Here is an 11,587-nt window from a genome sequence, read left to right on the forward strand (position 1 = left end):
AAGTCTCCCTTTGAACTCTGCTTGCAAGGGAAGTCTCCCCCTCCCCAGCTCACTGGGCACGGGGGCTTTGCCGTCTCTCCCCTGGCGGGATCTATTGTGCCCCTGACTCTTGCAAGCAGACTTGGCTCTGAGTTTTTATGTCTGTTTTCTGTTTTTGAAAGCATGGCCCCATAGCTCCAGGCTGACAGAGACCTTCCACATACAGAGGCTTAATTTTTTTTCCCCCTTCTCTGCATGGAGAAAGAGAAATCTGACCTGGGAAGTGCTGTGCCCAGGGACAGTCTCCTGGCTTGTTCTTTAATATGTATTTTATTTCCTTTAAAAGAAAAATCATTCTTTGGCATCAGCCACTCCTTCCACTCCATAAGTTATGCCACTTGGCAGGACCGGGCTGCTCATACTCACGCTGTCTGGGGCTAGAGTAGTGCTGTGTGTGTGTCTGCAGGGAGCAGGAGGGGTAGCTGCGGCCTCACCCAGCAACACCTGGTTGTCTTGCCGGGCCCCACGCTGGGCTCCCCTCATGCACTCGGTCGGAGCAGCACGCCAAGCACGGGAGTCAGCAGCACGGGCTGCAGCCTGCTCCCCCGTGCAATCCCAGGGATTTTAAACACATGGGGATGTTGAGAGGGTTATTGAAATGTGGTGTGGCAGAGAGGGACGAAGGTCTCACAGTGCATGTGTTGGTGTGGATCTCACAGGGTTGGGGGCCAGTTCCAGCTGACCTTGTTATCTCTTGGTAACTCAGCTCCTCCCTGCCAAATGGGGAGAACGATCCTCTCATGGTGTGGTCTGGGTTGTGAACTGCCCAAAGAGGTGAGAGGGGATGCGTACAGCTCCTAGCAGAGTGAGGCCTGACCTCAGTCAATGCCTCCCAGTGTTGCCCAACAGGGAAGTATTAACAGAGGAGCTGACTGCTGTCCCACTGGGCTTTGAGGTCGAGTCTCAGGTTTTAGCTCATCCCTTTGTACCAAGGGGGCGAGCCACCAAAATGCCAGCTCTGGAAGCAGATCTAACATGAGAGGGTGTTGAAATAGGGGCTGCCTTTGTCTGAAGGCACCCAAGAATACATGAGGATCACCTGCCCCTTCCTACCTGAAATGCAGCTACTTCAGTGCTAGCCACTCTGCACCCCTCGGGATCTACCAGAGGGTGTGAAGAATAACTCCTCTCATTGAACACGCTCTTAGCTCCTTAAAAAATGGCCTTTGAACAGAGCGTCAGACAGGACCTGTCAGTGCTTTGCTTTGCTCCATGTGATGCCTGCTGTTGTCTTAGTCTATCCTGCTGTCTCCCTCCAATCCTAGACCCCAACATCATCAAGAGCCATAACGTGATAAATGTCATCATCCCCGAGAGCCGGGCACACTTCATCCAGCAGCTGGGCTACATCCTGGCCACACTGTTCCTCTTCATCCTCCTCCTCATCATTGTTGTCTTCATCACCCGCAAGCGCCGGCGGAGAGGTGAGCATGGCACCGGCAAGGAGTGGCGCGAGCTGCAGGAGTGTTTCCATGGTCAGGGTCCCAGCAAGCAAATCCACCCTGGTGCTGAGCCTAGTGCTGGGGGCAACAAGGTCTTGTGCGATACCTGGGAGTTCTGGCAGGAGATGGCTCTGAGAGACTCTTTGTTGACATGGCTATAAAAAACCATCAGGGTCTGATTCCATTTTTTGCTTATCCAGATGTAAATCAGCAGTAACTCCAGGGCAGCCAGCTGGCACTTGAGAGCAGGCAGTACCGGGGACGTGGTGTAGATATGTTTAGGGCTAATCAAAGTGTTAGTGGCATCCACGGCCTTGCATGGACCCTCAGCACTGTTTTAAATACCAGAGATGAGTGAAGACCAGTCATCACTCATCCTGGGAGCCCTAGAGATGAGGGGGAAGTTGGATGGCGCACTGGAGTGATGAGGCTGGGATGTGTTCAGGAAGGGAATGCAGCTGGGCTGGGGAAGACGTGGGTCTTTTGAGAGCACCGTGATAAGAAGTACTGCATAAGGGCTAGATGTCATTGTTTTCCTTCATCCCCACCAGTCCCAGGAGTGGGTGAGAATGGGTGGATTGCATAAAATTGCTCATTGTGTTCATCTCTTCCCCCTTCTAGGCTACGAGTACAATGTGAAGAAACACGGAGAGTAAGTTGGGATCTGCTTTAAGGGAATAAAATACTGAATGGGGTGAAAGGTTGCATCTTAAAGAACGTGGTCCCAGCATCGGCTGCTGTGCAGTGGGGGTACTTCTACTCACTTCGGAAGAGCTTGGCACCACTAGAGGATGCGACTGTGATGTGCGCAGCCACATAATAAGCGTATCGTTTGATAGGACTGCTACTACCTCGTAGTTGACTTGCCTGCAATGTCCCATAATTGTTACTGTTACTGTGTACTTAGGGCTACATGCACAGAAAATGATGGTGCATCCTGGCAAGTAGCTTTGATCTTTCCAAAGTATAAAAGGAGGTGTTGGAGCAGGTCTGGCAACTGGATTTCTTCTGCCCTAATACACTAGGGACTGATCCACCAGTGAATAATGCTTCATTAGCGATGAAGTAGAGGCAAAACTGTTTACTTCTGCTGCAAACACTCCCGTGGTTATCCTAGAATCAGGCCTGACTCCATGCCCCAGAGCTAGCCTTGGGTTTTCTTTGTATTTTGACCCATTTCCATGGCTTATGATTATCTATTTGTTCTCTGTAAAGGAAAACAGACATTTAAATGATATGGGATGGAAAAGCTGGTGGCTTGTCCATTGGTCTCAGAGAAGGAAATGATGACTTCAGCAGGAGGGTGCACCCTTTCATCAAGAACCCATTGTCTTGTGTCTTGTCCTCTCTTTGGAAGATGTTATAGGATTTAACAGGAATATTATTAATTATTATCTGCATTAGAATAGCACTGTGAGGTCCCATTTGAGTGCCATGGCTGATCATGCTGGGTGATGTACATACACATAGAGAGAAACTGCCTGTTGCAAAGATCTTGCAGCCTAAATAGACAATACAGACGAAGGAAGAGGGGAAATGGAGGCACTAAGAAGTGAAGTGACTTGCAGAAGGTCATACAACAGTCCAGTAGCAAGGACAGGATTAGTATGGGAGCTTCCTGACCACTGGAACATGTCATCTCCCACCTGTCCTGCAGCAGCCACGACATTTTGAGATGAACTCTATAATATTATAGTATCAGCAAGCTTTAAGCAGCATTTCCATTACATTTCTTAGGACTTTTCCATTTGGGTCACATCTAAAAGTTAAGATGATGACAGAACTATTAAAATAGTCATTTTTAAAAGGTGAAATTACAAAGAAAGATTGAACCACAGATCTCCCATTATCTTCAGTATGGGTGGTACAGCTAAAATCCTCTACAGGCACCAGCAGAATTGTAAATGGCTGGAAGATGGGAATCAGAGGTGATGGGAAGAGAAAAATGACCTGCAAGCATGAACAGAGCCCATGGCACCAGACATAGAAAGTATGTGACAATTTCTTTCTTGTTCACTTTATCAGGAAAGATGTGAATCTCAAAGAATTTACGGCCGACACAACGGACCTGACCCGGTATAAGGGTGAAGACATAAGGCTGGGTAAGTGTTGGGTCAGGAAGCATCTCAAGCAACACCTTTCAACCCATGGGCCAAAACTCATCACAGCTGAGTTTTCCCCAAGGGTTGGGCACCAGATTCTTATTCACTTCAGTGAGGGTTGAACTTCCAAAATCTTTTGGCAGCTTTGGGAATCGCCACCCACAAGCTTGGGTGAGGAGGGGGCTTGGGATGATGGGGATTTTAAGTGTTTTATGGTTTTTGGTGGAAACCAGGTGAAGCTCTGTGGTTTCACTCTTGGATTTGGAAGTATGATGGTCCTACTTTATTGGGTCTCCCACCCAAGAATCTCAAAGCATTTTGATGTCACGGGAACCATCATGCCCATGTCAGAGACTGGCAAAAAGCGGTATAAACCAACTGAGTAGCTTCTCCAAGGGTACACTGTGAGTCATTGAGAAGGACATCCCATCCTGGTTCAGCAGTTCCCAGCTCTGTCTACAACACCTCAGCGCCTGTCCCAGGGGAATGTGTGAGGAGCTGTTGACTGGGAGGAAGGAGAGCCATGAGCTAGTTCCAATCCAAGCCTCCAGTCTTCCACACTAGGACATTTTACTCAGCCGCTTGTGATGAAATCTTGTGCACCATCGTGCTGATCCTGGGGCGCTTATTTGGCACTGGAGGAAGAGGACACGGGGTGTATCCTATGAGGAGGGGTTGGGAGGGTTGTAGAAGGGGAAAGATTCAGAATCTCTGCAGTGGAGCTCAAGGTCACTCAAAAGATGCTGAAATGAAGGGAAGCAAGTAAGACCCAGTGGTGGTTGACTGCATGGTTGTATGTGCATGCTGACTGACAGTGACTGACAGCATCTTCCTGCGGGCGCATCTTATGAGACTTCCCCTACGAACAAAATACCTTAAATATCTCTGTCAGGGAAGGCCTCCACTTGGTTTGTCCAGAGCCTTCTGCTGCAGACAAAGGCATCTGGGGTAATTACTAAAGACAGGAAACCATAGTACTTGTACTCAGTTAAGCTGGGGTATCTGATTTCTCCTTGCCCAGCAGCTGAGTAACTCCCTGGTACGACAGGTCCAGAGAGGCAGGCAGAGTGCTCTTCAGGGCAGAAATCATGCTGTGGTCCCCCTGCAGAGCTTAGTTTTCTCCTGTTTCCTTGGTGGAAGCCAGGATCTGACTTGCACTCCTTCCTTGTGCAGATTACAAAAACAACATACTGAAGGAGAAGGCCGAGCAAGCCAGGACCCTCCCAGCAAAGAACATCGACTTAGACAAAGGTAATAATGACCTGTAGGCAGGATGGTCTTGGCGGCAGGGAGGAGGAGGGGAGCATCACGCCATAATGCCAGCAGACCAAGCCACAGCTGGAGGAAGAATGTTTAAACATCCTGACATATGGCAGCAGGAATGAGGAGCTGGTTCTGCTTGGTTTCTTTCATCAGGAAGCCACAAGCTAGAAGTGGTGATTAGGCTCCTTAAAAGCCCTTGGCAGCACATGAGTAGAATTTTCTCTTCTGGAGGGGAGTATGCAACGGAGCTGGAAACCCTCTCTCCCATGTCCTCCCCATGTCCTTTCCCCCAACACACAGTGTCTCATAGATGAATGCTTCTCCGGGCACAGATGCCCCAGCAGAAATATGCCCCCATAGCGGTGAGGAATGAATCACTCCTTGCACAAGGGGATAATTTCATTTATGGTCATCATCTGCGTCATCCAAAGAAAGCAAACAACCCCCTGTGAGCCTGACTCTTCTGACATGTAGGTCAATATAAATCCAGTGTGACTTTGTGGAGTTATGCAAATGAAAAACAGGCACTAAGTGAATACACAACAACAAAGGCAACATTTATGATTATTAAATATACTAATATGCAGTGTGTCCTGTCATATACCACCCCCATTTTGTTTTTCTGGCATGCTGGCACTCTGGCACCTTCCAAGGTAGACATTATAGTTTTTTCGGCACTCTGGCCAAAAAATGTTGCCTACCCCTGACCTAGGGGATCACACAGGTTGCCTTTGCTCTGGATGGAGTCACCGGGCTAGCTCTGCCTGGATTCTGCAGGGACCAGCCAGGACCATGTCTCGCTCCAGTCACGCCAGCATAACGATTGATTGTATTAGTATCACTAAGATAAGAAGTCAGTGGGGGTTCCCAAGGAAATAAAGGCTACCTTGTGTCCCATATAGCAAGAGGCTCTGTACATTGTCCGGAACAATGGGCTTTCTGTCTGAGGATAGGCTTTTCCTATAGGGTTGACCTGCATCCATTTCACCTGGAATCCGATCATGTCGCTGACTTGAGCTAGTAAGACTGAGAGGGAGAAGGCAGCTCAAAAGGGGCTGGATGAAAAGCTCTCCATTCACTCCTCAGTCTGGACAAGGCTCTGAGCTATTTTCACAGAGAGCTGAAGCCTGGCTCACCGCATGTAGACATTTTATACGGCTCCATCACTGGAGGGGTTATTACAGTGTGTTTATCCTCATCAGGTTATCACGACAGGGAGAAACTGTTATTTCCTTTTGAAGATCTGATGTGCAGGGTGAGGAGACAGGCCCCCATGTTCTAGGCTTAATCCTGGGCAACCTTTTCAGCTGAGGCTCCTTCTCCTAAACCCACAAATACACTCCAGAAACAGCTGGGCCTTGTAACAGATGTTTACAGAGCGGGGTTGGGGGGTATGTAGCTGCTGTGTACATCCGTATTATGTGTCACAGTGGGCTTATTTGACTGATATTAAACCCCTGTGCAGACAGTAACCTCCATGCCTCTTTGCTCACAGATTTCCGGAAGGAATACTGTAAATGAAGATACCCCAGAGCTGCTGGCTGGACCAGAAGCTGCAATCAAAAATAAAGAACTAGACAAGAGATGCATTTTCTTATTACAACCTCCTTCCAGTTACCATTGGGCTTTTATATAGGCTTTTCCCTGTTGGGCGCAGAGTCATTTGCAGATGCTTGCAGAAAGAGTTAGGCCATGTTTTGTAGGTGATTGTAGGGTGGATTTGGGTGGCTTTTTTCTCTTTTCTTTTCCTACCTTCTTCCTGATTTTTTTTTTTTTTTTTGTTCCTTTGCATCAGTGGCTTTACAAGCTGAATCAGCAGACGTGTAGCAGTTTTCAATAAATCCAACCTGCACCACGGCCCCGAGCCATCATTGTATCAGGCACTTTTCCATGCAATGTGTTTCACAGCAAATAACCGAGGACCTGATTGTGGCCTCCCTTACTCGCTGCTCTCCCTTATGCTGGCGTAAACCAGGAGAAACAACAAAGACACTCAACACTATACAAGCGAGGGGGATACGCACAGCTGAGTCAGCCTGGCATCACTAACAGGAGTTAAATGAGTACTATCCTCATTTTGCAAACAGGGAAACTAAGGCACAAGGCTCAGCCAATTCCCAGGGTCTTCAAGGGGACAAGTGGCAGTGCTGGCATTTTCTCCTGGACGTTCCTGTGCTTAACCCCTTACTTATCCCACTGCACTCACTCTCCCACCCATTTTTTTTTTTTTTTTTTTTACTGCGGACTGAATCCAGCCCTGGTATGAGCAGATATGGCTTCTTTTGAAATCAGTGGGGTTGGAGATCCTTGAAGCCAGCGTGAGTCGGATCGAAACCAGAAAGCTTGTCGTGTACTAGGCCAGTCCTCCTCTGGGATCTGCGGCATAGTTCTCTGTTTGGGGAATGAAAGCAGTGAAGTCCTTATGGTCTGAGCTTTGGCTCAGCCTAATGTTTTGGCTGCTGTTGTGGCTGATGCTGGCTACCGTGGGTGTGTTTGTGCACCTTGGTTTTGCTGTGTAGGCACCTGGAGTGAGCTCAGTGCAGTAGGTCTCACCTCTGCAGGATGGATCAGGGAGGAGAAATACCAACTCCAGGCCAAGGCATGACTCCCGTTGGGCGTATGAGGGGCAGCAATGGAGGTTGAATTAAGCTTAATATGAACAATTGAGGCCAAACTTGGGCTCTCTGGGTGGGATTTGCAAAAGCACCAATGTGACTGAGAAGCCTGGTGTCTGGCGACAGTCAATGCAACTTATGCTGGGAAGTTACCTAGACCTCTGCAACTTCAAGCTGCTGAATTGTTATCAAGCTGTTGCTCCAGTGGAGGCTTTTCTTGTTTTTCTGCAAGCCTGGACTGTCCCCTAGGTGGGGGATCAGATTCTGAAGGGCTCCAGGGCATAGGGAGCCACTTTCCCAAGTGAGTTACAGCACATTTCTTTGTGCTGGTTACCAGGAATGGGGAGAGTTAAGGGAGCTGAAGTGGACTTTGGCTCCACGTTCAGAATGAGATGCCTGAGCCAGCAGAGGATATGGGCAGAGAAACCCTTTTCAAATAAACAGCTTGTTGGGTTGGGATTTCAGGCTTCAAGCTGGGTTTTGTTGCATGGTGGAGATCACCTGACAACCACTGCCCTGGGTGGGTTTCATAGAAATCACAAAGGAAGGAACCTCAGGAGATCATCTAGTCTGACATTCTGCTTTTGGCAGAAGTTTCCCAGGGAGCTCATGCCACAGGATTGGTACAGAATGGGCTAAGTAGGTTTACACTGAGTGGGTCTGGTGCTTTGTTTGTGTTCATGTGCTGTGGTATACCCAGGCATTGCCAACAGCAGAGCTCCCCGAGGAAGCCTTGTCTGAGACAGGTAGGAAGTGATAAATGGAGAGCTACTGATTTCAGGCAATCAGCTTAGAACCCTGGAGTTACTAAAAAAGCCCGTGAGTTGGAAAATTTTAAAATGCAGACAGGTATTTGGAAGTCAAGTGCTCAGTGTTGAAACCCAACCAAGTGAGGGCAGGGAAGTCAGCGAATATTAGAGGTGCCTGCCTCAATTCTGCCCTTGCAGATCCGTGTGCCCATCCCTCTACGTCGCAAAGGCATTCTCACCTCGGCAGCCGTGCTTCTCTGCGCCTTAGCAGTGCACGCGCCGTGCCGCTTGTGACATGAAACAGGCTTCCCTTGTTGCAGGTGTGAGGAGGTAACCTGCCCTGACCCTACTGGCTTATCGCAGGGGCAGGGGAGCGGAGTAGTGTACTGGTTGCCTTGGGGCCTGTCTGTGTTGCATGCCGTGTCTGTAGTCACTAGCACTGGGAGCTTGAATGGGGTAGAGCTGGGATATTTACCCCAGCACTCTTTCCTGCACAGGGTAGGAGGTCAGACTTGATGATCTACTGAGGTCCCTTCTGACCCAAGGATCTATGAATCTAGCACATTGTGGAGAGGGAATTGTGCAAGGGGTTGTGTGTGGCAGTCATGCAAGAGTGATAGTGTGGCTTCTGGCCTCTGCTTCACAGCTGGGTTTGTGGTTAATAGGCAGTGTGTTGCGTTTTCCCTGGGAAGTTACAGTATGAGGTTCTGAGGCCTGTGGCTGATGGTTATATGGGAGTAGGGGTCAAGGGCTAGGCACTTGATCTTGCAGACGGACAATTGGAACGTGAGTCATGATATGGTATTGCCTCACCACGATGTGGTATTGCCTCACTGTCATAGCTCTCATCTCTCTAGAACCAGTGTGGCTGCAGATTCAGGGTGCAGGAGCATGGCCTGCAGGGGCTGCCAGTTCACTGGTAAAGCTGAGGTAGGACAAGGATGAAGTCCTGCCCCATGCAAAATCATGCACTGTGAGGCCAGCCTGGCTTGGTAGCACGCCCTTACTGTGGGTCGATCTAAAGCCACCTGCAGATGTCTGTGGAAAGCCTCCTAGACTTTAACAGGAGTGTGATCAGGCCCAAGAGCCACCCCCATTTACCTCCACCCCCACTGACACAATGACTTTGCTTTCTAGTGCTGAGCTGCTGTTTAGCAGTAACTCAAGCAGTCCCCAACCGCACACCCAGAGCATTGACCCCATGGCTGTGTGGCAGTCCCTGTTCAGTGCCAGGGGAGCATGGATATCGAAGCAAGGATTGAGAAGTTTTTCAAGCCTAAATAAGGCTGGAAAGGAAAATGGCCAGCTCAAAGTGTTTGCACCTCTCTTTGCTGGTGGCAGTCTCGTTACAGCAGAATAATTTCCCCAGGGAAATGAATGCAGCATCTTAGTTGAAGCATTACCTGAACGGCAGAGGTAGGGAGGGGATGCACCTTGATGTGATGTAGCAGGGCAATGTCTAACCTTCCAGTCAGCCATCCTGGCCTCATAGAGGGACCTGTGATAACTGCCCTTATTTTCACATGAACTCTGCTCCTGCAGCCTGCTCCATGTGTGCAGACCCCAGAGCCTGTGGGGACAAGGCCTCTGTGGTTCCCCTGGGAAAGCAGCCAGCCATTATTGGCTTGCCTTTGGCTGAGCTTGATTGGAAACCCAAGCCACATCCTCACAGGTGCAGGAGGAAGACACTGGTTATGCAATCACAATGGCACAGTCTCAGGCAATCACAGCTAATGTCTTTCTCCCTCTCTTTCGTGTGTGTGTGAGTCAAAGGCTGGGAGTTTTACTTGCCAGTCCAAATTGCTTAATGCAGCTTGTACAGACCCACGTACAAGCAGGGGTGACTTACTCTTAAACTCCAGAGGAGCTTAAATATTTCATTTGACTTCTGGGCTGCAAAACAGCTTAAGGAGAGAGAAATGAATCTATTCCCTGAAATGGGGACTAGAAAAGACATTGTGGGCTCTCCACCTTTCCTTTGAGTGCTGATCTGAATTGGAGCAACAAAGATGTTGTGCGTGTAACCCTAGGCAGGTCAGCTTGGGGGTGCCAGGTTCATATTATGCCCCAGGAGAAACCAAAGGAGCATGGATTCAGAAGAGGCATCGGTGCCTGTGTTACCCTGATGCTCAGGATCAGGTCTGCAAAAGCATCTGTACAGTTTGCAGGTGGAATTTTGCTTTCTGTGTCTCAGCTGCGTCTCCCCGTGTGCAGATATACAAAGCAAAGGGCGTTTAGACTGCCATGTGAGGATCTGTAGGTCCTAGGAGCTTTCCCGAGAAGTTGTGCTGCTCCCAACCAGTTTCTCTCTTGCCTGGTAGTGAAAGCAGCATTGGTTCTGAATGGCGCTGTGGCCGGCTGGACCTGTTCCTGTGATGTTCGATCCACCAGCTTCTCAGGGCAGAAATGGTACGTGGTCCTGAACATAGTATATGGTTGAACTGAATAACGATAAAAAGGTTCCCCAGTGCTGGCAGAGCGGAAGACCTTCATAATGAGCCTCTCCTCGAGGCCGTCTCCCTAAGGTGGAGGAGACTGAAAGGGGAGCATTAAAATCTAGCATGTCTGTTGACTGAAAGGTGGCTTTATTTGTATTCAATGAGAAAGCTGGGCCCGTGGGGCCATGTATTGCTGTCCTGCTACAAGAGCACACATCAGGTGTGGCTTTTATTGAGTCAAAAGGCCAGAGAGAAAGAGACCCAGGTGGGAGAGCCTGTTTAATGTCTCCAAAATGCTATTAAAAAATAGCCATAACTACACCCTATAGGCGGTGGGAGCAGGGCTCGTTCATGTGCTGGCTTCAGCAGCAGGAGTCACACGAGGGCATTCTCCTCTCGGGCACCAGTGAGAAACTCATTAACTGCTTTATCTCCTTTGCATATTCACTTTTGTCTGTCATTGGCCTGATAAAGTGTGTGCATTGGCTCTTGCACGTGAAACACTCTGCAGAAAGGTAGTAGCTGGAAATGGAAGAGAGCAATTTAAGTCTTTGTGACTCTTCAAGGGCAGGAGAGTAGTTGTCTGACACAGGACTCATCACATCCTAAGTTCAGAGGAAGTCCAGTCTTGTGACTAGGACACTGGACTGGGTGTTAGGAGAGCTAAGCTCAGTCTCTAGCTTTGCCGCAGACTCCGGGTGTGACCTCAGACCCAGTAGTTGTCTCTGCATCCGGGGATAACAATTCACTGATCCTTAAATGAGTGTTGCAGGCACGAATGAATGCAAAGTGCTGCCAGGACTATACTAAGTAGATGCTGAATTGAAGCTTTAGTGGACCTGTTTCCCCCTTGATTCAGGGACCCTTGATAGGCTTTGCACTCCTCCAATTCCCTTGGCATCCTGAGAAATGCATGTCGCATTGAGTTCATTATATTAA

At 49.0% G+C, this 11,587-nt stretch overlaps 1 protein-coding gene across 2 annotated transcripts in view; it reads left to right on the forward strand.

The window, feature by feature from the left end:
* Positions 1–6,703, forward strand: part of MXRA8 (matrix remodeling associated 8) — a 31,874-nt gene extending 25,171 nt beyond the window's left edge. For both annotated transcript variants that reach the window (XM_059716909.1, XM_006263009.4), the window contains exons 6-10: positions 1,305–1,463; positions 2,103–2,133; positions 3,507–3,583; positions 4,757–4,834; positions 6,342–6,703. In XM_059716909.1, coding sequence (XP_059572892.1) covers positions 1,305–1,463; positions 2,103–2,133; positions 3,507–3,583; positions 4,757–4,834; positions 6,342–6,367 — 371 coding nt within the window. In that variant the 3' untranslated portion in view covers positions 6,368–6,703. The remainder of the gene's footprint in view (positions 1–1,304; positions 1,464–2,102; positions 2,134–3,506; positions 3,584–4,756; positions 4,835–6,341) is intronic.
* The last annotated feature ends 4,884 nt before the right edge of the window (positions 6,704–11,587 follow it).

Source organism: Alligator mississippiensis, chromosome 13 (assembly GCF_030867095.1).
Source record: "Alligator mississippiensis isolate rAllMis1 chromosome 13, rAllMis1, whole genome shotgun sequence".
Taxonomy (NCBI): domain Eukaryota; kingdom Metazoa; phylum Chordata; order Crocodylia; family Alligatoridae; genus Alligator; species Alligator mississippiensis.